Source organism: Strix aluco, chromosome 1 (assembly GCF_031877795.1).
Source record: "Strix aluco isolate bStrAlu1 chromosome 1, bStrAlu1.hap1, whole genome shotgun sequence".
Taxonomy (NCBI): Eukaryota; Metazoa; Chordata; class Aves; order Strigiformes; family Strigidae; genus Strix; species Strix aluco.
Genome location: NC_133931.1, coordinates 43136254 through 43163482, shown reverse-complemented (window position 1 = coordinate 43163482; position 27229 = coordinate 43136254). Strand labels below are relative to the sequence as shown.

The following is a 27229-nucleotide window of genomic DNA, read 5'->3' as shown; positions in this document are numbered from 1 at the left end:
AAGCATGGTAACACTGTGACTATAATGTAAAAGTTTTGTATACAAAAGCACAAAGAGACATCTAAAAGCTGATTCAGAAACTGAGGTAATTCTCACCTCTGAAAAGAGAAGAGGACTTTTTATTAATGAAGTTAAAGAATGAATGGATAACACACTAGTAAGTGTTTCTAAGAGAATGAAAAGAAAATAATTTTTGTACAGTGTAAATAGCTTTTTTGGATTTAAATGATGGATTGGAATAGGCTGTTACTAACCTTTTATTAATAGAATTATTATTTGAGGAATATGATAATGTACTTACTAATGATCTAAAATGATTTATGCTCACTTTAAATAATGGTTAAACTTTAAATAAACCCCAGATAAGTGGGATAGTATAGGGTTGCATAGAGTAGATTTCATGAGAGCATGTATAATGCTTGAAAGCGCAAATGAATGCAAATCATAGTCAGAAAGCAAAGGTAGTATCAAAGTTTTGCAGATGTTCTGCTGGCTTTTGTAAATTTAAAGAAAGTCTCCAAAAGTTTTATATCCTTCACTTTGACATACTAGAGTTTATAGTCATGTTGCTCTGCTGCATTATGAAAGATTTGTGACCTGTGATTTAGTGGATTTAATTTTTTATTCCACATTTCTCTCATGAATGGCCCCCATCAGCTTTTTTTTTACTTTCCAAACTTTGAAGAGTTCAAATATCTGCCATATCATTTCTCTGGCAAGCATTGTGATTTCACTAGACTATAATCTTGTCAAACCGGGGCTCAGACAGAAATCTGCTTAGACAAAACAGAAACAGTCTCTTTTCTGGATCCCGTAATCCAAAATCTGCCAATCAAAGGTTGAGCGCTGTTCCTGTATACTCAGATACTGCAGTGGTTCAGAGAAATCTGGAACCAATTGTGAAGATAAAGATGCAGTTTTATGTATAATTGATTTTTTTCCACATGTGATATAGCTATATTTTTTCCAGAAATATAGCTCAAATTGAATCAATGGCAAAATGTGCATAAATGATAACTGTATTTTTTGAGTTATTTCACATGTGATGATTGAAAATACAGGAAGGGAAATGTTTAAAGTTTGGGGTTTTTTTGCAAGATGTCCTGAAGGCTGTCACAGTTTTAAGCACAGAATTCATAGGCCTGTGCTTGCCATTAGGATACTGCTTCTTCTGTATGTGTGGGAGACAGACTGAAATGCCTTTTAATCACAAATTGGATACAGTGTTAGTTTGAAAGGCGTGGCCTTACTTAATCAGCATGCAGCCTCTACCACACAAGTTTAACGTGTAAGTTATACATATTTTTATCTGTATTTATATGTTATGTTGTTCTGGCTTTATTCAGGTTAAAATAAAAAGCGTTGGGAATATCTACAAAATAAGAATTGAACTTGATGAATTACTGACTGAACAATCAGAGTGGCACTTACAAAGGGTGAGATTTTTTTATGGTGATTTTTTTGTGCTTTAATTTTTATATGAACCAAAAGCCCATCTTTTCATGAAGCCACAGCTTCATAAATCAAAAAATGCTGATTGTGATATGTTCTTATTGCTTTGTCTTCTTAGGTTGCTTTAGGAATGACAAAAGCGCTGATACAGTTCATCTCCTGAGAGCTGGAAATAAGTAGCATTATCTTGCAGTTATCCTAATTCATGTAGTTCATGGATACCAATTTTAGTGTATTGATGGATTCTACCAAGTTTTGCTTTCTGAAAACTTGACTGTATTCCTCAGTTTGTGTTAGGGAGATTCTAGATATAAATTCCAGCTATGAAAAATTGAAAATGATGGAGCAACAATTATCCCATGATGAGTACATGTGAAGAATGAACAAAGTTTGCTTAAGAGTAGGCTAGTCCTAATCGGCCCAAACATAGCTCACAATTACAACTATTTTCAGAGAAAAAGAAACTGCTGTTTTTTTCAATTTGGTGAATGAATTCTTGTTTTCTGCTTCTGTTTTAACTGTGTTTCTCATGATATTTAGGGATGTTCAGCAGATTAAATTCATACTAAATTCTTGATAACACTGACCCTCATGTAAGGTTTATTTCAGAATTGCACATAAGTATTTGTCTTCTCTTTCTTATTTTGAATCTGTAAAAGACAGAAGCTTATCCTTCAGCCTTTAATTAATCTTAGAAAGTCTGATTTAGACAACCAGAATTACACAGTAATAAGAGATTTTGACATTAACCCAAAGGCCTTAACTGTAACTGTACCAAAACTGAATGTAAGGATAAATATTTCAGTTACTCACATGGTTACAGGAATCTTACTTTCCATCTTTGTGGTTACAAAGTATTTTATTAATATTTTGGTCCAAATTTCATAGGGTAACCCTCGGATTTCAAATATTTCTTTTCACAGAAACAAAAAAAACCGGTTTGAAAGCTGTGTTTTTCTGACAAAGCAGTTAATATTCGGGATTGTTATGAATCAGCAGGGGGAGCTCTGCCAATAAACATTAAAGATTAAGAATCACTGCTACAGAAGTATTTCATGTTAGAATAAATACATGCTTTGGTGTTAAAAGAAGTGTTTATTTTACTTAAAATAGTACTTTATTGGAAAAGTGAGATAAATATTGTCCTGATTTCCTAAGTGTTAGAATTTGAGTGTGAATACTTGTTTTCATAATTATGTTTGCAAGGCTTATGCATACTATATGCACATTCAAAACACAACTGCAGAAAGATATTTTTTTGACACTATGAAGGTCTATGGAAAAAAACTGAGTAAGCATTGTTATAATTCAAGACCAAGAAAAACTGCTTGCATAAAAGAAAGGACAGACTGCTTACAGGAAAAAGTAAGACAGCAATCATAAGGTACAGTGGCAAAAAACTTGAGAATTTGAATTCTAACTCTCTTCAGAGGAATAAATAGAGGGTGCTGTTACCCAGGTTATCTTTTGTTCTGCTGTAGAAGAACCAAATATAATCATAGAAACATAGAATTGTTTGGGTTGGAAGGGACCGTAAAGATCACCTAGTTCCAGCCCCCGTGCCATGGGCAGGGACACCTTCCACTAGACCAGGTTGCTCAAAGCCCCATCCAGCCTGGCCTTGAACACTTCCAGGGAGGGGGCAGCCACAACCTCTCTGGGTAACCTGTTCCAGCATCTCACCACCCTCATAGTAAAGAATTTCTTCCTTGTATCTAATCTAAATCTACCCCCTTTCAGTTTAAAACCATTACACTTCATCCTATCACTACACTCCCTGATCAAGAGTCCCTCCCCATCTTTCCTGTAGGCCCCCTTTAAGTACTGGAAGGCCGCTATATGATCTCCCCAGAGCCTTCTCTTCTCCAGGCTGAACAACCCCAGCTCTCTCAGCCTGTCCTCACAGGGGAGGTGCTTCAGCCCCCTGATCAGCTTCGTGGCCATCCTCTGGACTCACTCCAGCAGGTCCATACAAATTGTTTTAGTATTTCAACATATCCTCTCCTTGCCAAAGTTCAGAAGGATATAGATGATAAGTTTCATTCTGTTTTCATTTTAATATAAAAACATGCCAATCTCGCCACATTTTCCAAAAGCTCAGTCTAACCTAACCTCACTTATCAGAAAGTTTTCAGTCTTCAGTACTCCAAACAGTGTTAGATAGAGGTGGTTCACTGACAGAAATCAGAATTAGTGACATTCTTATGGCAAAAAAGGAAATTTCAATTATGGTTTTGTTTTAAAGTCCAAGGCATATTCAAAGAATAGAGGCTGGCAGTTTCACCTGCAATACTATGAGTGTGAATAAAGATCCTCTCTAGTGAAGAGTCACGTTGCCAAGTAGTGGCCAAAATAAAAATGTTTTCATACTGAAATTTTGTATGTCATATTTACTGATCATGTTATTGTTTTCTGAGATAGAAGAAAAGATGTAGAAAAATATGTTTTGTTCTTGAGAAGCAAAGCACTGGAAAGAGTGAACTGAGTCATAGTTGGAATTGTTTCTTCTCTAGGTGACATTACAACATCTAAAGAGCAAGAAAACACAGAATTTTCCAGCAAACACATGGTTGTCAAAGAATCGTGATGACAGAGATTTTCTCTGTGAACTTCCAGTAGTGGAAGCTGGAAAACCTATCTACCCAAGTATGTGTGTACTTCAGTTGCACAGTCACATATATATCGGTTGCCTGGTTTTCAGTATGAATGTAATCTGAATTATATTTCATTTGCTTTACATTCATAAATGTGGTTTTAGCAATCTTAAAAACAGATAGTTAGACTGATTTCTGGAGAATATATTCCAGAAAATTAATTGCAAATCAAAGTTGCTGGCATTGTTTCCACTAAGCTAGAATAGTGAGTAAAATGAACTGTGATTACACATAACTTGGATTTTCTTCTTTTGGTTATTTTTGGAAGTTGTTTTATACCATGTTTATGTCTACACTGGTGACTTGGAGCAAGCTGATACAGATTCTGCAGTTTATCTGTGTATCTATGGAAAAAGAGGAGATTCTGGTCTAAGACTTCTGCATAAATCTGGAATACCAGTGACATTTCAGAAAGGAATGGTAAGTCTGAAAATCAGTTTGCTTAGCCATATAAATAGAACTAACTCCCACAGGTCTTAACAACTTCCTAATAAAAAAGATCACAGAGGTTTAGCAAAATAATTTTTAAGAGCTAAGGAAAATAATTTTTTACTGATCCAGGAATGACTGGAATGAGTGAAAACACAGGCAGGAAAAGGGGAAGAAAAAATTATATGAAGAACCCCCCTAGGATGATGAGAAGAGCTGCCTATGAATTTAAAACATATTCTGTTGAGGTATAATGAGTTAGAGCTGGCTCCAAATAAGTGCACAGAAATTGTTCTGTGATTTCAGATCTTAGCAGGACTGTTTGTTATGTATTTTAATGTATAACAGCATATTATTATGATTAATACAGGGCAGATATAAATTCACTTTCCTTTCAATTACCTCCTATCTCCTCCATAAGTAAAATATACATCATCCTAATTTTCTGCAGTAGCGTATGGTTGAATTTTAGGAACTACTGAATTTAATCTTAGTTCTGCCACTAGCCTTCTTATGACCTTCTATTAAGCCTGTTCTTCCTTTGTGAGCTGTTGAGAATTAACACTTGTATGTCTAACAAATGGTATCAAGCTGTTAGTAGAACACTTTATTACAAAATAAAAAGTGATATCTAAAATGCTAAGCGTGGCAATAACCCATTGGGAAACTTCAGAGGTATCTGTACTATTTTAAAATAGATATTTTACACCATTACTAATGTATGAGATATAAAGTTCTATTCAAATTGAAATTCAGAATTTAAGTGGAGTTTTCTGGGGGGATTATTCTAGGCAGACTGATAGTAAATTCAGCATATTATTTATACAGGGGCTAAAGGGGATGGTTCAAAGTGTGCTTTGTTATGGAAATGGTTGGACAAGACAGTGGATTGTACGGAGCAGCAGAGCAGGGCCTGGGATGTATAATTTAATAACAGAGGCAGTTGAGTGCTGACTCAAACAACTTGATTTTATCCCTGGCACAGATATTCTACATGATATTGGGCAAATCACTTAAAGTAAAGCTTCCTTGAGTGACCACTTTTTATATGCTTCGGTTTTGCTGCATAACCAGTTTAATTTTCTGAGCAACCATAGCTGTAACTGAGGTTTGTTCAAAGAGAATTCTGCTCTGCACCTAGTAAGCTCTTTGAAATGCTAAATATGCCGGTAAATTAACCCCTCTCTTTTTCAGTTAAGCACCCAAACTATTTTGCATTTTTGTCAGCTTTGGCAATAATCTCTGTGCTTTAACTATATAGGTAAAATGGAATATTATGCAGATGGCCTTTTGAAAAACAGATTTCAGTGTGTGTGTAAAACTGGGGCACTATGGAAAAAGTGCAAAAGTGAAGTCACTGGGGAAATCAGTTCTGCTTCACTGAACTGTTTGGGTGGTTGCAGTAAATAATGCATAGAGTCATCATGGTAATGAAGATAAAAAGAAGTGTTAAAAAGCTGCAGTCCTGCCTGTGCACAATTTGAGGCAGGGATCCTTCGGAGAGAATAGCTTGTGTTCATATATTACATATACACAAGGGAGAACTAAAGTCACACAGGCAGTCTCAATTCTGCCATTTGCTAAGGACTGAGAAATTTACAGATATGAATTTTCCAGTGTAGTTCTTTCCTTCATTTTCCTTTTACTGAGAAGTGTGACCTGGACCGTTACATTTAGAGAGAGAGAGCTATATGCTTTTTACTGTGACGGAAAATTACCAACCTGAACCTTTAACCTGATCAGCTTCATGCTCCTATGAAAACCAGCTTTGCCAACTGTAAGCTCAAGCCTAAATGAATAACAAGGGCAAAGTGGCATGTCAGATTTCAGTCTCTGCCAGCAGAATAAAATGTAAATAGAGGAGGTGAGACCAAAAAGAGAAAAGGATGAGAAAGTCTGTATCTTCAATGAATAGCAACAAAGTAAATAATAGCTTTAACCCGTTCTTACCTAGAGAAGAGTAATTGTAAATGGCGAGGTATTGAAACAATAGTGAAGGGTTGTGTGCAGTGTTTTGAATGATGGCTGACAACCCAATTTATTTGGGATTATTACTGCAGTCTGATTTTAGTTGTGTTTTCTCATTTACGCTGATACATAATCAAAAGACATTTAACTTTTTAGATCCAAACACTCTGAATACAGTCCAGCTGTCATTAAAAACAATGGGAGTCTTCGTACACTGTGGGAGTTAATCAGGCTTTTAAAATACTTCAACTTTCAGACTGATTTTGGTGGTGGCAAATTGTGGAGTGCTGTCTCCTCTGTCTCTAGGTCAGTGCTTTTGAAGTGGAAGCTGTGTCTCTTGGAAAACTGCAGAAGGTGCTGTTGCGCTGTGAGGCTAATGCCAAGTCCCAGTATTGGTACTGTGATAAAGTCATTGTCAGAGAAGCCGAGAACAACTTGGAATATGTTTTCAGTTGTGGAAGGTAGTTTTTAAAGACCAAATTCTTAAATATTCTTAAATATGTGTCACTAACAGTATTATGCCAATCACACCAATGCACTAAATATGAATTTTTCAGGGAAACAAATTTAGATTATTTTGCAGTTTTGTAAAATCCAGAGTGTGTTGTTTCAGAACAGATTGCTTGAGTTAATATGCTGTATGGTCCATAGCAAAGGTTAAATGTTTATATTATGGCTGTTTTACTAGATTGTACAGTGCAGCCTTATCAAAGATCAGTGCTATAAGTATGACTTACCTATTCAGGAGGGAAAGATAAAGCACACAAAAAGGTTCTAAATTAAGTGTATTTCTACATGGGAAAGAAAACATATTTGCCATCCAGAAGTAGCATTCACTCTCTTTATGAACAGCAGCACTGCTAGAGAGACAAATGTGATGCCCAGAGGTCATTTGAGTGAAATGAAGGAAGTGTAGATAAACAATGTGACAAGGTACTAGAATTAATAATATTTAATTTATAATATTTAATAAATGCAGGATGCCTAGTTATTTTGTCTAGATTTTTATGAATTTTTTTACCTAACTTTGAATAGCTTCTTGCAACTCTTCGTGTCACATCCTCAAAAACAGGAATAAAGATGCTCTCTCACCTTGATAAACTGAAATCTTTCTTCAATCAGTAGCACGTTTTTAGAAAGTAGTACAAGACTGAGGATTCCTCTGGAGTAGATTTGGATGCAGATCGTTTTTGCTAGCTGTGGTTGCTACCTTTCTAAAAGAAATAGGTAAAATTTCCTAATGGAAGTTCTACAGAGAAAACAGGCCAGCTGCCTACCTCAGTTGTGAAAAATCAACTCTGTGTCCTGGCTGTTCTCCAGTGGGCAACACAGCTCAGGGACGATGCATGTCAGGGCACGTTGCAGCAAGAATTTTCAGTGAAAGACACTGTCAAGAAGAAACAGAGTTTTTTTTTTTTCGTTCCTAACTTTTCTACAAGGAAACACTGTCACTGAAAAAGAGTTAAAATAGGTCAGTGGTGGGGGTCAGGGGTAACTTCCACTTTGACCAAAATGTAAAGCTGAAACTATGCTATATTCAAGGATGGGGGGGAAGTTTTTGCTCTTCAGAAATCTCTCTAATTTATTAATCTTCAGCCTTACAGCTTTATTTTACACTTTATGATCTAGGGGATGAACAAAATGCTGTATTTTTTCTCATTTAGGCAAGGAAACATAAGCATTTTATGTGACTCAAAAATCTGATGTTAGTTTCTGAACATCCAACAGCTCTCAGATTTCAACCATGCAGTATTTGTTAGTTACAAACTGATACTGTTTAGCATTTAGGATTGCAGAAGATACCTGTTTGGTCAGGTTTTAGCAGAAGCAATATAAGTAACTAGTTGTCTAGTAAGACAAAATTTATATCTTAGGGACTAGTTCTTATATGAATTGGCTTGATAATGTTTTCAAGACAAAAAACAAGGAAACTTCAAAAGCTGCTCTGGACTCACCTTGCCCAGTTTATACTGGATTCCCAACAGGCTTCATAGGAGACCAAATGATTTAGGTCATTCCTGGAGAGTCCATGGAAGTGGATTGAGGAAATAAAAAACAACAGCCCAGAAACTTGCTGATTTTTTTTTTGTCCCCCTGTAGAAAACCAGCTGATTTTTTACCAAGCAGGAGGGAGCTAAAAGAGTTAGGAATCCATGTTCTGAATGAAAAGGTTTCAAAATTATCTGTACCCTAGAGTAACATAACTAAGAAACCTAACTAGTATTTGCCTTAATTTGTACCTTTTCAGACTCATCTATCTGTCCTCAATTTGTAGGAGAATAAGGAAGAGCAGTATTTGGTTCCACCTTTGTTTTTAGCACCGAACTTTAAGAAATAATGCAATAGATATGTACAAATTATACATACCACTCAATCCATAGTACTGAAAAAAAATTTCTCTGCCATATTCTTCTGTTTATCTATACAAATAAGTGCAGTCATGCTACGTGAGTCACTTAATATGACACAGGTATATTTTATGCTGCCACAGCTCTTACATTTGCACAAATTAAATTCTTCATTGGGTCAAATAATTTCTACTTTAACATCTATCAAATCAAATACTAAAATTTTAGAAGTAGAGACCCTTTGCTGTAATATGTATTCAGTATGAAAATAACATGTGGTTCATTCAGTTATGTAGTAATATGCTGGATTAAAAATTGATTCCTACCTGCTTTCTTATTTTCTTTCTTATACTTAGGTGGCTTCCATTTATGTCGCAAGATGTAATTCATTCAGAAATTGAGCTGTACCCTCAAGGTAAGGTTTATTGTAACTTTATGGAATTAAGATCAGTAATTTGTAATTTTTTCATCTGAAGAAATCTGGGTTGAATTTAAATATGAGAGCTAACCATTTTGCGGCTTCCTTTGTTATATTTCTGAGAGAATACACTTTGTGTTTGCATTGTATAATGGGCATAGGCGATAGTGAGAAAATAATGAGAGAATGAATGAGAAGGAAAGTTTGCTTGTATGGGATAGAATCACAGAATGTCTTTTTCATCTCTTCTTTCAAACTTTTTCTTTAATGTTAAAGGATAGATCCTTTATTAACTGCTTTTTTTTTTTTTTGGCAGAATTTCAAATAAATCAACAGCTGAAAATGCAAGAGAAAGCAAATGGTAAATTCTGCTCTAGTCTTCTGTCTTTAATGAAGACTGTTTCTGTTTCAGAACTAATTGCTTTACACATTTGTTGCCATTTGTATTTATTTTAAAACATTAATTACAGCACACTATCTGAACATTTTAGTAAACTCTGAACTTCACATTTTAATTAAACAATAAATCACTTTGTTTATGCTTTCTTTTTATTCTGTCTTTTTTCTTTCCATAATATTAATTTCTCTCTGTTTGAAAATTCATATTTTTCTATTGCTTATTGGTGATATATCTTAATTTTAATTTTTTATAGTTAACGTTTCAAACCATGATTCTTTCTCCTGGGCTATATATAGTTTTGTTCTCACCATTAGTTTTTAATTTTCTGTTTTACCTGTGATTTCATATTTGTTCAGCTTGACTCTTCTGTCCTTGCAACCAGTGCAGATTAAATTACATTTCTTAATAACACATAACATTTTCTCAGCTGTGAGAAGTGCTTCATGCTGTAGGTTGAACAATAATTTAGAAGCTGTTGGGAGAAAGTTTGAAAATGTTTATTCATAATTTATTATATCAATCAAGATATCCATGAAGACTCAAATACCTTGTCTTAAATAGTGTCCCTATGGCAAGTAGTTGATAAAATTTGTACCCAGTTATTTTACAAATTATTTTAAAGTCTCACTCTGTTATAAGCTTTATTTTGAATCACAAGTATCCTTGCTGTTCTTCCTTTCTATGCCTTTTTCAGAAGACATTAATTTTCTATCTGCTCATCACTCTTTGTGCCTTAGGTGTTCTGCATGCCTTGCTTCCACAAGGCCTGCACCTAGAGATCCTCCTTTACATGGTTCAAATCAGTCTGTTTAGTCCTTTCTGCACCTACAGCTGGATCTTTATGCTGTGTCATTTAAGCTGTGCTTGTCTCATACAGCAAAAGTTGCAGCAGATAAAAATTGCCCTATAAGCCTAACAAAAGCTTACAAAGAACAGGAGTAAACTAAGTGTATATCCAACCAGCTTAACTTCAGTGGAGTTGGGCTTGGTCTTGCAGTGAACATTTTGTTCATAGCACTCTCATCCTGACCCTGTGAGAGCGATGTCTTTGTACTGTCCAGAAGAGGTGATCAGCTTTGTCATTGACAAAATTTACCCTCTGTAAAAACAGACCTGTTTCTTGGAAAAACAAGGTGGATTTGTTGCAGATGTCTCAATCGGAGTTAGGTAGCCAAAAGCATATGCACCAGATAGCCTCTTGTTTGGGACACTTGAAATATGGAACAGTGGGAAAGAGACTTGAAGTCGTGTATCCCACAGCTACAGGAACTGCTCCAATTCCTGGTTGAGTGGTTGATCAGAGATTTTGTTCACTTACTTTTTTCCTATGAACTTTTTAAAATACATCATTTTCATTCTATATAACTTTTTTTTTTTTAAACCAGACTCATTTTCTGGGAAGTAGAACTTTTTCTATATTGTATTGTTCCTAATATTCCAGAAAAGAAAAAAAAAAAATCCTAGAAAGTCATCTGTGGTAAGGTACCACTTTCTGATGTCCCCAGGGATACTTAGTGTCAGATTGCACCTTTCCTGCATGTATGCTAAATGAAAGTCACTTCATTACACATTTTTCGGTATTCTTTTCTCTTCAATGTGTATTCCTCTTCAGTCATTAAGGAACTATTGGTATTCTACCTCATCAGAACAAACGCCCAGCTTTTTATGCCAAAGAGAAAGAGAATTCTGTGTTTGTAATATTTACTGTTTCCAATTTCTATTTGGAAGCATGCAGGAATGCAATGAGGATTTCTGGCATCAAAGAGAGTAGAAATTTTAGGATTTTTCTCCTATTCCCACATTGTCCTTCAAACGTGTCTGTTTCCAGAAAAAGAAAAAGCCTTAAAGTCAATATAGAGGAGTGCAAACCAAACCTCTTTTTTATCATGTTTTTGGGAAGTGGGATTCCCTTTTTTGCCTTGAGAGTTGTACTTGTGTACAAAATAGTTTACTGATACTACACTTATCCTTTGGAGGCAGGAGTTGAGCTAGCTAGAACATACAGTCTCAAGAGCACCAACTGCATTGTTTTGAAATTGCATAGCTTAACAAAAGAGAGACTTGGAGAAGATAATAGAATAGAAAAGGCCATGAGAAACACTTCAGGTACAATAAATCAGACAATGAACAAGTCCAAAAGAAAATACATTTTGCCTGCTTTAAAATGAATATTGGTTTTGAATTTTTAGGAGGAGTAGTGTTTTACCCTTTGTCTCCACCATTCTTCATAAACACTTGTAAATTGAATTGTCCTTATTTTCCAGCCAAATGGTCCAAAGGAACTTCGTCTTTAAGGGATTAATATTATATTGTTTAAAAACAGAAGATGCTGACTTTTTTGGTAAATGAGCTCTTCTGTGGGACAAGGAGCCCCTGCCTTATGCTCATTGTTCACCTTCAGCATATAGAGGCTTTTCATCCTAATTGATGTTGATTCTTTTGTAGCCTGGTGCTATGGTTCTTTTGACAAGAAAGCGGGTCTATAGAGAAATCTGTGAGGATGCAAATTTTCAAAGGCACAAAAGAATTTGTTACAAGCTGGAGTCTGACAGTTTTTAGTGGAAATTGCATGGTTCGCTTCCTTTATAGAATCATAGAATTGTTTGGGTTGGAAGAGATCTTAAAAGATCATCTAGTCCTTCCCCCCCACCACGGGGAGAGACACCTTCCACTAGACCAGGTTGCTCAAACCGCCACCCAGCCTGACCTGGAACACTTCCAGTGATGGAGCAACCACAACTTCTCTGGGCAACCTGTTCCATTGTCTTACAACTCTTATCTAAAACATTTCTTCCTTACGTCCTATCTAAATCTACCCTCTTTCAGTTTAAAACCATTCCCCATTGTGCTGTCACTACAGGCCTTGATAAAAAGTCTTTGCCTTTCTTATAAGCCCGCTTTATATATTGAAAGGCTGCAATAAAGTCTCCCTGGAACATTCTCTTCTCCAGGCTGAACAACAACCTTTCTTCACAGGAGTGGTGCTCCAGCCCTCTGATCATTTTCATGGCCTTCTGGACCTGCTCGAGCAGGTCCATGTCTTTCTTGTGCTGGGGGCCTCACAGAGCTGGACACAGCACTCCAGGTGGGGTCTTACAAGAGTGGAGCAGAGGGGAGAATCACCTCCCTCAACTTACTGGCCAGGTTTGATTGATCAGACCAAATGAGCTGTTGCTGTTTTCTGAATTCCCAGCTGTGTGTTTATGTGTATTTAAAAATCTAGATCACAGCCAGACCTCAAAAATGTGGAAAACAGGAGATCAGAATTCCTGCCCTAGATAATGGGGCTGGCCCAAGATAAGTACTTCTGTAAAACAACAGATTTAATTCATACAGGCATTACCAGACAGCTTTCTATTAACAAAACTGCAGTGTATACTGTGGTATTTATTTATAAGATAACTGTGGGCTGGTATTTCATTTGTTGTTTGCCTTGCACAGAATGAATTTAAGTCACTAAGTGGAACTTATTTCATCCAGGCAAAAGCTGCTATCAAAAGAGGGGTGGAGAGCATGTGATCTCTGCTTTTCAGATATAGAAATGCATTTTCCAATTATGAATTGTTCTTTTTTTAAATAAGGTTTATATTAAGCTGCATTCAGATATTCAAATAACTTGTGTGCATTGTATGGGAGCAGAGATGACATTTTAGTATCAGGGAAGCTTTACATAAAATGATTTTCTAAAGAGTCCTTGTCTACTGTCAGAATTTTCTCCAAAATCTTTTTTTTATGCTAATTTCAATGTCACGCCTCCATCCAGGAAAACAGAGCTCTTGTTGATGTGTCACATCAACATAAAATGAGAGGAAATTGTACTTAATTGGGATGCTTTGATACTTTTTCCTGTTGCATTTCTTGGTTATACATGTTGTCACAATACAAATTCTGGAAGTTGGGCTTTTTCTGTGATGACCCACAGGGTTATTGCTAGAAATCTCATTAGGCTCTGTGTTCATATTTCCAGCTTTAGTACACTGCAAACCTCCTAAGTCTTTAAAGATACACAACTTGCCTAAGATGAGTTCGAATGATGTAGTATTTAGCCAATCTTATACTGCCTCTCCCAGCATCATTACCTTTTAGGCGCATAGTAGTTATGGTCCCTGGGCTAAACTTTGTTTTATTTATATCTTTCAAGTAACTTGCAACATATCAGTAACAGTTATAAAAGCATTTTGATTTTATTTTTCACTTTACAGAAGGAGACTGGAAGATTACTGTAGTCACTGGGGATTTTGAAACAGCTGGCACAACAGCAACAGTATCCCTTTATGCTTATGGAGAAAACAAAGCTTCTGGTCCTATTATTTTGGGATCTGGGAAACACCTGCTGTTTAATCCCAACAGTGAAGATACATTTAAGGTATAGTACGGCTGTTATGTAAGCACTGGAGAATTAAAAACATATGCAAAATAGCTTTTCTCAAAACTGGATAGTAGCGGTAATAAAAAGGACTCAAAGCAATATGTAAGGATCATTAAATATTTCTGAGGGAGTGGCTGGCTTTTCTGATAGTAAGTTTTGAATCAGCAAATGTATTCAGAACTGCATCAAGCAGACATGCCTCTCAGAATCTGCTTCATACCTGCATCTGCATGATGTACTAGTTTTAACTAGATGTTGTTTGTTTGCAGAGGTAGAAGAAATTTTCTTTGCCTGTTCTTTGTGTCGGTGTAATAAGGTAGTCCTGGCTATGACTTGTGTTGCATATCCGTCTTTGGAAGTGTCCACTGTAAATTCTTTCATGGGCTTCCTCAGGCTTCCACTGAAGCACACTGTCATGTGAACCTGTTCTTGGAAGAATTAAGAAGGAAAGAGCGGATGGCTAGGGACTGGAGTCAAATCACACCAAGTAGGTTGACTCACGTGATTTAGACTGGTGATGTCCTACTTCTCCAAGCAAATGGGGAGATTTCTCTCTTCAGAGAAATGTCTGAGAGGTGTTTCAGAAGCATGACATTTCCCAGGGCTTCTCCAAGCTCCTATAATTCCTACCATTTCCTTCAGTTCTTATAGTTCCTCAGGACTGTACCTGTTGCAATTGTTAAATCTGCAATATGTCATTTAGGTTGAAATAATTTATGCATAATAAACAGATGAGGGGGAATCAGTGACAGATAGGGCAGGAAGTTTTTCTGATTTTTAAAATTTTTTTCCAGTTTGTGGTATTAATATGTAAGTTCTTGCAGAGGCAAGTCAATGGTGGTCTTTCCCTTACATTTATTTAAGTTGAAAGTAACTTCACTAAAGTTTGCAGATAATGCAAACAAACAGGAAGGTGAAATCAGTGTTTATCTGAGGACTAAATTTAACTGTTCCTTTTCAAATCTTTCTGGCTAGATGATCATCTTGGATACTTATTCAGCTACTTAATGCTGTCTGACAGCAAGTTCTTACTCATTTATTCGGTTCACTGAGGAAAGTACCAAGCACATTTGTTTGTTTTCTTTCTCTTTGGATGGAACAGTATGTTTTTCAAAGCATCTTTTTTATCCTCCCAGCATCAACGCAAGACCTGATACCTGGTCCAGGAGCTCTGACGATCTGTTACTATCCACACTAGCACCCAGGTTTAGGTCTTCTATACTTTGTGCCTGATGTTTTTCTTTGGTGAGACACCACTGAAAGCCTGGGAGAGGCTTGGAGACTAGGCACAGCACTTTGGTGCAGTTTAAGTGAGATGAATCTGGACTGAGACGTACAACTTAAACCTTTTACAAAATCTAATTGTGTAATCAAACTTTTAAATTCACATGTAATCAGACCTTTAAACTTCAGAGGTTCTTGAGGAGGCTGCTCCCTGAATTTTAACCGCACCATTAAAGCTTCAAGGTTGACCAGATTACTGTTCATCCATTATTTCCCAAACTACTTAACTTTCAGTCAGTGCTGATCAATGGGGAGAGAAAGAAAAGAACAGATAAAGTAATTTTGCTCCCTCCCCCCTTATTTTTTCCCCTTAAATGTTTCAATTTAATAAGGTACTGAGTTTTTTGTTAATCCAAAAGAAAGCTGTGTTCTCCATATATTTCACCACTTTGTAACTCTGCAGTTTTCCAACATTAAGAGCACCATGTAATAACACCAATATTGCTAAAAACTGTGGAGTTGCAGAAAAATTGGATAGCCCCTATTGCTTTCTATTACACTAGTTTCATCTCTTAAGTACATTGGGGAAAATCTTGACTGAATGGTCCTTGATTTGCAACCTTTGTGTAAAAACATGCTGCATATTTGAAGGCTATTTAAACTCCAGGTAACCCCCCTTTTTTTTAAGAGATTGTTAACTGATGCAGGGAGCTGCAAGAGTTCAGCATAATATAATGGAAAAAAATAAAGCACAATCATGTCCCACAAAAACGATCAAAGTACCATCTCATTTCAAAATCCCTTTGGTCACAGATATAATCACAAGAAATAACTGGGAAATGGCCCACAAAAAGAGAATGAGACAAAACCGTACAGGATTATCTTAATAAAAATCAAGAATAGTAGTCTGGTAGAAAGTACAGTTAACTGCGTAGTAACTTGGATACTTAAAAATAAATAATGAATATTCAGTAATGTTAAAAATAATGAATAAAGTTATTAAAACTTGAGTGAATCAAATGGTGCTCCTCTATATAATCTTGAGATTTTCTTGCTCATCTAGAACTTGATTTTGATGTTGCTTGCATTGCTGTATACAGCTGGTGTAACTTCATTAACTTTGGCTAACTCTGATTAAGGTGTGTGTAAATTAGATTAAAAACTGGTTGACCTCCAGTGTAAGGCAGGTAGAATGTAATAAGGCTATTGCCCTTGGAGATTTCCATATGATGGTAGCTCATGAAGTTCACTGAAGGTAATTTACAGTTGTTGTGTGATGGGGAGAGATCTCATTTCTGACTGGAGTCTTGGGTTCTAGGTTTGCACAAGATAGTTGTGTGTAACCTGCACTATATTTCCTGTTCTGACTTAGAAATTTTTCCTACCAGATGGGAAAGTCAGGGATGAACAATATGGGAGTGGGAAAAAAAAGGAATTTAAATTTGATGGATTTCCCTTTCTGCTCTGTAGTTGTTCCTGCGTGTTCAAAGAAACTACTCCTAGGCTGTGGCTTTCTGCTTCTGTTAGTATTCAGGCATAGGTTTTAGGGCATAATTTTTCTGTTGAGAGTCATTCCTCCTCCAGTGGAGAGATATCAATCCACCATAAGTTACAGCTTTCATCACAACTGTGATCTGTTTCCTGCATTTTCCTCTGGTGTCATCATGGTCCCTGAGTGTTCTCAGTATTTCAAAAATACTGATTTTGGCAGTAGGTTGGGTTGCTCAAGACACTGAAGTTTTAATTATATTGTAAATTTATGTTCTCCAGAGTCCTGTATTCTGCATCATCATTTTTTGAAACATGGCAAAATATGTTTTATAAGTGTACACACTGTTTGATAAAGAAATTATTTTTTTAAGTATTCTTGGTCATGCCAAATATTCCCTTCTGTGTCAAAGAAAACTAAGCATAAGACTGTAAGCCTATTATCTTCTGTAAAAGTCAGCTACAGTCTCTCAGTTTTTGTTACTTCAATACAGAATAATTCCATACCTTCAGGTACAAGTTCTGCTCTTCTAATAATAATGAAGTCAGTAAAATCACTGACTGGTTTGGTGGATCTGCTTTCAAAATATTGTATGCTAGCCTTAGTGAGAGTAGCAGGACATAGCACCTCCTTAACAAGAATTCTTCTATGCTTTGCTTTATGAGTTTGCTTCAGTATCAGCTCTGTATCTCTTTAGGGCAGTGTTGGTCTGACTGATTTCAACACCTTGTCCAGTTTATCTTAAATAACACTATATTAAGCTATTGAGTGCTGGATTTTTTTCTAAGTAATCTTCAAAATCTTCACTTTGACCTTATGTTGTATTTTGTAGTTGGTATCTGTCTTTGTAAAGAAGATAGTTCTTGTTTGCAAGCATGGGACATGGAGTATGCAGGATATTTTAGGAGAACTGGAAACTGGAATCCATCCCTGGTGCAAATTTTGCTGTATGAGCCCATTTCTCTAACTTGTAAAGCTGATGCCATATACAGTTACACTGTTTAAAGTTTCTTCATCTATATAAACAGTCCTTTAAACACTGTCATATTCTATATCAGGGCAAAATGCCAGAAAGTAATATGGGTAAATGAAAAACAGGGCTCATGCTAATACTCACAGAGATACTTGATCATAGTGATGAGATTGTTACAGTATTAAAACCAGCCTTTTTCCTTCCAGTTACATGTACATTGGTTGTAAAGAATTGTGTTCATCAAGTTTACTCTGTATTGCATCATGTGGAGGCGTAAGACTTAGAAGTTTTTCTGTTGTTTTTAATTTTGGTTTCCTCCCATTTAAATAAAAGTATCAGTCATTTTAAATAATCTATGCATTAATAATGGACACTCCTTCCTTTAGAATCAGCCCTATGGACTGTAAGAATCTGTTGTGTTTCACTGTGTGTCTTTCATTCCTGTACCCTGGATCCATATTCATTCTTTCATCAGTCAAAACCGAGATCTCTAAAGTAAAATGAGAACCAGTGGGGAGAAAACTGAATGTTATAAAAATAGGTTGAAACAAATCCATTTTCATGCTTTTCTTCCCATTGTTGAAATAAAAGAGCCTGTAATGAGCTCAGTGAGAATTCTTCCCAAGTGGGAAGATAGAAAAAGTGACCACAAGCACTAATGTAGCTATCCACTCTCTTAACCATGGGCCTGCCAATGCCTAAAAGCTGAGCATAGCTTGTGTCCTGCTATTTTCCAGCTGTCCCTGTTTGCCATAATGGCCATTTAAGTCCAGAAACAGTTGAATAAAATTTATAGAAACCCAGGCTTTAGTTAGATATGCTTAGATATGCTTAAAGCAGTATAAACCAGTCATACTGCTGGCTTTAACTCCACTTGAAACTGTCCATCTCTCTATGAAATGTATGTGATAACAACATGAACCTTATTCCTGACTGAGATAAAAGGGAGAAGTAGGTAAAACGGTCTCCATCAGCTACAGGCTGTGCATGAAACAAAATTTAGTTTGTTCCAAGAAAACGACATAGAAGGATCATAAAGAGCTCACAAAAAATCTTGGAGAAAACCACAATTCATCTCATCTTCAAGAAATGAGTGAGTCAACATCGTGCTACTTGGTCAGTAATTCTGCAGTATGGAGTACTGCAGTATGGAATATATATATGTATATATGATTTTCCCTTTTAAGGTAGTTTCTTGAGAGTTCTTTATGTACTCAATTTCAGGATCAATCTTTCAGCCATATATCTGTAAAACTTCTTTTTTTACCTGCTGGCAATACACCAAGATGAATATGTACTAAAACTCCCTGCCTGTCTCTCTTGAGTCACTCCTCTCTCCCAGGTTACACTGTCCATTTAGCCCCCCAGTAGGCTTCAGGTGGTTGTTTCTGAAATTTTGTGACACTAGTTTCCTTTGTTAAAGAATTCCCTCACCTTCCCATGTCAAATGCCCAAATCCAGTTTCTGTCTTTACTAATCCATGCTCTTGCTTGCCTTCCCCTCAGACATTTTCTAGTCCATTCACATTCTTGTGCCTCTCACCATCTCAGTATCTGAGCACTTTTCAGAAGTGGTTGGTATGACTAATGTGTAGCTTATTCTTTCACTCTTGTTCTTAAAAATAATTTTTTTTTTTGGACTTGGTACAACTCCCTAAAGAGAATAGACACTTTATACAGTACAGGCCTTATGCTAAACAAGATGAGGTCAATTTATCTTGCGTTGAAACAGAAGATGATAAAGTGATAAAGTTTTTGATGGACCTTACTTTATATGGCCAGCTCCTTGGCAGCCCTTTAACAGTTGTATCTCCTGCAAAAATTATTTTCACTGTGCATTATAGGTACTTAGTACTAGCGATGTTGAATCTGGTTCTCACCCGAAAGATAATTATGTCAATAAGGTGATGCCATTGCACTGGGTGCTACAGAATTACAGAAATTAGAAGGGATCACTGAAGATTTCCTAGTCCAGCTCCTTGCTCAAAGCAGGGCCAGCTAGGGTAGGTTACTTTAGGACATTACCCAGTCAGGTTTTGAATATCTCCCACTCTACAAACTCTCTGGGTAATCTGTTCCAACATTTGACCACTCTCACCCATTTTTTTCCTGATATATTTAAGTGGAATTTATGGTATTTTAACTTGTGCCCATTGCCTCTTGACTGTTCACTGGATACCACTGAGATGAGACTGGGTCTGTCTTCTTTAGCCCCTCCCTTCAGGTATCTATACACATTGATAAGATCCTCCCCTGAGTCTTCTCCTCTCCAGGCCAAACCGTCCCAGCTCTCTCAGCCTTTTCTCATGTGAGAGATGCTCCAGTCCCTCAATCATATTCATGGCCTTTCACTGAATTCTATCCAGTATGCCCATGTCTCTTCTACTGGGGAGCCCAGAATTGGACACAGCACTCCTGGTGTGTCTCATCAGGGCTGAGCAGAGGGAAATATTCACCACCCTTGATTTGCTGGCAACAAACACTGTTCCTACTGCAGACCAGAATGCTATTGACCTTCTTTATGTGATGAAGATATAAAAAAAAATTCCTTAGTCCCTAGGAAGGCAATGAAGAAAGTCAAAGTCTGATGTGCTCACAGTAACCTACACTGTTGAAAAAAGATACTGTTAGATGTAATTTTTTTTCAGAGCTGATGACTTCATGCCTGAGTGATAAATATTGCTGTAAATCCACCAGGAGATGACAGACATACATTGCAAAGGCCGCTTCATAGTCTGTCAGGATATTATAGAATCAACAGTCAAAAAGAGAATAAATCAGAGATCTAGTCCTACTCATAGGTTGTGGACTGAGGTGACTACTCTGTACCTTTTCTTAAATGAATCTTCATGTGTCTTCAGACTGTTTGAAGCCTTATTGTGTGCCCACCAGCATAATGTTTCTTATCATGCATCACTTCTTCATGCATAAGGTGCACTTGTCCAACCACAGCATCATTCTGTTAGGATGATGTGCATGGATGTGATGAAGGTTAAGTAAAGCTTAAGTTTTCTTGTGTGGCCTGACCTTTGTTGAGCTTTCTTACAGCTAATGCTAGGCTGTATTCCAGTTAACATCCTCTGGTAGGCAGTGTTTTATATCTCCACTCAAGCACTGTGGAAAGTTTCAAATCCAGTAAAATACTTCTGGTATGACTTGGAAAAGCACAGATCACTCAGAAAAACCTCAGATACATAAGTGGCTACATTCTCTTAACACAAGAGTTTTGTTCTTATTTTCAAGAACTGACTCCCTGATACCATAAATACTTGGTGTTGACATAAAATAAATAACCACACAGTAAAAGAAAAGTTCTTCCAGAACTTTAATATTATTCTTAAAACATTTTCAAATTTGTTGTACTTGAGGGAGGAAAAAACAAGCTGTCTGTTGGTACCATTAGTTTAGCAGATAACAGCAATGTGACATTTCCTTTATCTAATTAACCAGGTAACGGATAATTGACATCCATTTTAGTGAATAATAGTACATTGTTAGCCTGCATAGGAAAGTCATGTGAGTGAGTATTGATATAGGGCTGGCTACAGGATATAAAGTGTTTGTCACTGTACAATGAGCAGTACTTGTTTACCCAGCTTATTTTTGTGACCAAAACAAGTATGAAGTGGGAAAAAATAATGCAGATTTTTGTGTGGCCTTTAATCCTACTCCTTACATGTCTATATCCACCTCTTTCATGAGACAGTTAAGTTTCTGGGTGAGCACCTGTGAAATATTCCAGTTCTTGAGTTAGTGTGTAACTGTGCCAAGTTTGTTGGTCGCAATTAACAAATTGGTTGAATTCAGACATCTGGAAAATGCAAGCACCATGGGTGGACCCTGGGTACTTTAACAGTACATTAGATATGATATTTTTGGCAACATTTACCAGCTGCATGCTCACGATTTAAAAATATCTTCTACTTCCAAAGATTCCTCCATTATATGCAGATGTTGTGGAAGTTAAACTAATGCAGTCAATGATATCTCTTTCTTTTGGGAATCCAGCTGCTGCACATGACTTCTCTGAAATTCTGTTAATGAGGTGGCTTTACATGAAATTAATAACTGTCTGTCAAGCATAGCCTCTAGTGGTTGTGTTAAACAGTGGAATTTTGGTGTAGCTTCTTCTGAAGTGTTGACTTATCCAAATGATTTTCATGCTAGCCTGAGTTTATTTTGAAGAAATTTCAGAATACTTTCTGTGCAGCAGGAATACAATGACATTATTTTGCTTATTCCAATATATAAAAGAGGAATGGAGTCATTACATATATCCTTTCCATCCTTTTTACTGAGGTGTCTTTCCACTGAAGAGTCTTTTGTTAAGCCAAGGAACTCTTACTTCACTTTTCGCTTAGTTAAACATCTTAAGTACATGAAAATAGGTCATACTGACTTAACTCAAAATATCATAGGTATGCTAGGGACTGAAAAGAGTATTTGCATACCTCATTTAGAAATTGAATTAAAATTTAGTCCTTGCATCCTCTTTAGGAAGAACTTCTTGCTAATAAACCTGGATTTCAATTTATGCTTAGAGACAAATTGTAAAATATAAACTTTGTTAAGCTTCAATTTCAAAATTAAGGTGACGTTTTCTAATGCATGGTTTAATGAAAATGTTCCCATTGCTTTTGGTAAGAAGATAATTTAGTCCTATGCTTGTACAAAAAATAAATAGTAGCAATGAGCAAAGCATATAGTTGTATTGATTAGCAGGCTAATCTTGTTTAACTGCTTGCAAACATTTAGAATATGTGTGTGGCTGAGGCAACCCCCATGTTTTGAAAATGTGGTTGTTTTGAAAGTGGTGGATGTTTTTTTCAATATGTATTGGTACTGATACTATAAAATATAATGAGTGTTGATATTATTGCCTCTAACAGTGAAGAAAAATACCACAAGGAGAATAGAATTACTACTATCATTGTACTCACAATGATATTGTTAAGGTTAATAAGTGATGCCAGTCTCTCACATAAGCAGGGTCTGTATGAAGTCCATCCCCTTTAGAATTTATCACAGAATTTGGTGCAAATTGGTTGACACATCAGGAGTTTCACAGTCAACCAATAAGTGAACTGTAAATGATGATTCAAGTGTTTTGTAAAATTTTTTGCTGGGAACAGTGTGAGGTTGGCATTTCTCAGAAGACCTCTTTAATAGGCAATCCCTAAGAAGAGCAGTATATCTGATGTTTGTGACATCTAGATTCTTTTACCTCAATGAGATATCTGTGTTTTCATGCCCTTGTTACATCTGCAGGGGTTTAGGTCTTATTTATGTTCTATACGTGGTTGATGTAAGCCACATCAGATAAAAATTGATAATTTTTGATCTGTCAGTTGAGTTATGGAAAAATAGCAACTAACCCAAAACGAACAGAAAATTTTAGAAAAAAGTGCAGAATACTGGACTTGTGTCTTCTTCTGAGGATCTGAAAATTTATGAAGAGAGCTTTGCAGTGTCGCTGGGAGAAACATGTAAGTGTTGTCCTTGTATAGTTAAGAAAGTGAAGCCAAGAGGACTTGTGAATTATGTAATGTTTCTCAGGAAGCATAAAGCAGATCCAGGAATAGAATCTAGTTTCCTGATTTCCAGAGTGATGCTTTAGTCCTGGAACTCATCCTTTCTTTTTTGCATGGCCATTTATTGCAGTTCTATCAGAAAGGCTATTTCCATATGAAACTGAATGTTACTTTTGCAGCCATGGTGCTGTAATAGAGAACTTACAGAAACAGTTAACCCTGACACCAATGCACATAAAAATAGAAGACAAAGAGAAAAGTGGGCCATGGAAGACTGAGAAGGGTAGGAATTGTTAATGGGACTCTGCTGATGTAACTGTATGGACTGCAAAATATATTATTTTATGCAGCAATGACTGAAGGTACTTCTGCTTGTTAACGTATTTGTCTATAGAAATAGAGATTTTCAATATAACACTACAAACTGGATTCTGTCAAGAGATCTAAAACCAGACTGAATTGTTTGAACCCTTTAGTCACTTTAAATAATATGGTACTGAAGTCAATAAAATTATGCTTGCAGACTGCTCCATATGCTTTTACTTGATTGCTCTGGGATTCATTGTATATTAAGGCTTCATTTTCTAAAAAACCCCATTATTCTAGTTATGTTAACTCTACATTTAGCTTGCAAACCCAGTGTAAGAGGATTGCTAAAAGACAACATTATAACTTATTAAAATCTGTGATTTTTTTTTTTTGTCATTACAGATTAATCTCAGAGATCTTGGGCAGCTGTATAAAATCCGCATTGGCCATGACAACACTGGAAATGATCCCAGTTGGTACCTGGAGGAAGTCAGACTTGAAAGAGTAGGCCCTCTCTCTGATGAAGAGATTTGTCTCCCCATAGAGTGCTGGCTTGCAGAAGACAAGGGTGAAGGTGATACATGGAGAGAAGTGGCAATAAGAAACCCTGCAAAGGAGCTTTTGCCATGTAGGTGCTCAGTATTTTAGATCATGTGTTCACTAGCCATATCCTGTGAGTATATGACAGCTTTTCATGTTTCTTCCAGGGCAGACCATCCAAAAGCCAGCATAGCCATGAAACAGATACATCCAGATACTTTCTAGTTCCACAGAAGCAGGAAGTGATCATTTTACCCCTTTCCTCCCCCAAATCAGAATAATAGTGGTGACCAGGGCATCTTACCCCTATAAAATTCCTGGTCTCTCAGAGTGCCCCTAAATCACTGGCAAATACTACTCTTTAGAGCAAAACATCAGGCAGGAAATCAAGGCATTATCAAGGTATGTAATGTCATGTGACATCGAGTTCCTTTTAGCAAGTTTGATATTGTTCTTGTACTGCATAAAATATTCTTTACCAGAAATCCACAATCTGAGTCATCACACACGTGTTTTCCAAATCAGACTCAAGTCACAGCTATTCATATAGAAATTGTTAGCTGCAGGGTGGCACTTTGGTACTTCAAAGTTTAGCACAGCTTTGACGCACTTTGTTCTCTTCAGGTGAAGCAGGAAATAGCCCATCATATAAAGTTATTATTTAAAAAGTCCTGGGCCTCTACAAAGGAATAGGGAGCCAGCATAATCATTTAGCACAGTGTTGGAGTTTTTTTTTGTAGGATTCTCTTTACAGAATGACAATGATACAGCTGATAGACAATACTGTCTGTCAGTGGTAGGTTTTATATAGATAGGTGCTATCATTCAGGAAAACTGTATTCAAAATGAAGCAGTGAATATTGCAAGGAAATCAGTGATTCAACATAAAATGCACTTAGTGACAACCAAATCATTTCAGAAGAAAATATCAAACAAGTGAAAGACTCAACTCAAAAGAATATAATACTCTGAAAAACCATCAAGACTGGCAATGTGTGAATGTTTTCCATGGATTTTAATGCCAAAGGGGACTACCGATCTCTATTACAGAGACCAGAAGATACTAAGAAACACATATGTGCCAGCTCACATTTCCCCTCTCATCTTTTTTATTTTGTTAATTATTCTGTGAAGTATTTAGTGACTTCAATGAGAGATTTCAAAACCTGGGATGGAGGATTATGAACCAGGCCCTATGATCATTAACATATACCACAGTACCATATGCCACTTCTTTCAGTGACATAAATGTCGTATACTGGTGCAATAGAAAAATAGTGCAGAAGCCAATTAGTTGTATGAACAATTAATTCAACATCAATAACTCAGATCTGCATTATGCACTCTGAAATGCCCATTTATAGAAAAGTACTAATATTCTGGTAGGTGTAATCCATTTATATACTTGTACGTAAAAAATCAAGTCAGTTCTATCAAAGGCTGGGAATATGTTTAAAACAGCATCGTTTTTACTTTTTATTTATTATATTACTGCATCTTTCCTTGCTTTTGCAGGAACATTATCTTAATTAAAATATATGTCTCAAGTTTGTAAGAAAAGATACATTAGAAAGGATTTGTAAATTTCCTGAAATTTTAAGTTTTACAAATTAATTATTGATTTTAGGCACATTTAAATAGAATATCAATATAAACTCGCAAGGCCTCCCAAGGATTTCCTATTTAGTTACACAAGAACGAGCAAATGAAACGCTACCCATTTGCATTTCCCATTTAAAAGCTAATTGCTTACAAGTACTGGACAAACTACATCAAGTCACTTTCTCCACCAGAACAAATATATATCCTGTACTTTCAATTCAATCTGGTATCTTATAGTGGTATTAAATTTGCTTAACTATAAAAGTGATGTGCTGGAAAGTTTAAACAAAGTGAACAAATATAAACTAAGCTCAGAAGGCACTTTTTTAAATTGCTGTTCTTTAACACTTATTTTACTACTCAAGTTCTCTCTTAGAAGAAAGAATAATGTTTTCTTTATCCTTTTTCTCTGTTTCTCCAGCGAAACTCTACTATGCACCCAATACGGACCCAACACCTTGCAGCTGATTTTTGATTCCTTGTCTTTCTTTTTTCTAGCTTCTCTTCTTAAAGTCCTAAGTTATTTCCTGATTCTGTCAGCTTTTCTTTATCTTTCTCTCTGAAATCCCTTATTTTCCACGCAAATTTCTCACTTTGGTAAATCCCCTTAGTTTTTCTGACTGTCCCTCAGCCACTTCAAAAAGCTGACACTAATCTGGTCTCCTACTCCAAGTGATTATTTCAGTTCTTTTTCAATCTCTCCAGCATACCAGTCTCAATTTTCACACACAACTCAGGTTTCTTATGCCTCCAGTGTATGTCTGCCTTTGTCTTCCCTTCTTTTCTTATTTTTCCCCCATTGCCAAGACTTCCAGGTCTGTGGCTTCTTTTTCTCATTCTATTCCATCTTCTCTTTTGACTTCCCAGCCGTGGAGATTTTAAAAACTTCACCCAATCTGTCTTTGAATTTGTCCCTGAATTGAGCGTGCCATTGAACTGGGTTATCCCTGGAGGTCTGCTTCAACCTGTTTTTTAATGTGATTCTTCCACCCAGTCTTGCTTTTTTCTGGCAGTTCTAGATGGTTTTAGTTTACTAAACTTCACAAGTATTGGATTGTTTATTTGTTGCTGTTGATTTGGTTTCATCCCCTAGTTACATTGTGATGCACAAAATCAAAGAAAAATTGTTCAACCATTTTCTAGGTAATAGGTATTGGAAATTAGTATTTGTGTCCTGAACTGGCTAAATCTGAAGTGTCACTCAATGAAAATAATATAGAAGCTTTATTTGGAAGGCTTAGCTTTATAACGTCATGGCAACATAAGAGTGTTAAAGGAATCAGATGAGATCTGGCAAGCCTGGTGGAGGTGAGGCTGCCGTAGCTGCACAGCCCCAGGTCCAACCAGGACCTGGCACCTGGGCATATGAGCCCCTGAGGCTCCAGTCCCACTCCAGCTGCTGGTACAGACCATCTCACACACACATGCACACACACAGAGCTGTCTCACCCTTAGAGACACACATACACCCCAGCAGGTCTCACCCCTAGAGACACCCGTACCCCATGGTCTCTCTGGTAGATG

General features: G+C 36.5%; 1 protein-coding gene across 1 annotated transcript in view; it reads left to right on the top strand.

Annotated features, from left to right (window-relative positions):
• Positions 1-27229, top strand: part of RP1 (RP1 axonemal microtubule associated) — a 179519-nt gene that overhangs the window by 54784 nt on the left and 97506 nt on the right. The window contains exons 19-25 of the mRNA XM_074819124.1: positions 1347-1436; positions 3966-4098; positions 4375-4526; positions 6810-6964; positions 9208-9266; positions 13872-14035; positions 23966-24191. Coding sequence (XP_074675225.1) covers positions 1347-1436; positions 3966-4098; positions 4375-4526; positions 6810-6964; positions 9208-9266; positions 13872-14035; positions 23966-24191 — 979 coding nt within the window. The remainder of the gene's footprint in view (positions 1-1346; positions 1437-3965; positions 4099-4374; positions 4527-6809; positions 6965-9207; positions 9267-13871; positions 14036-23965; positions 24192-27229) is intronic.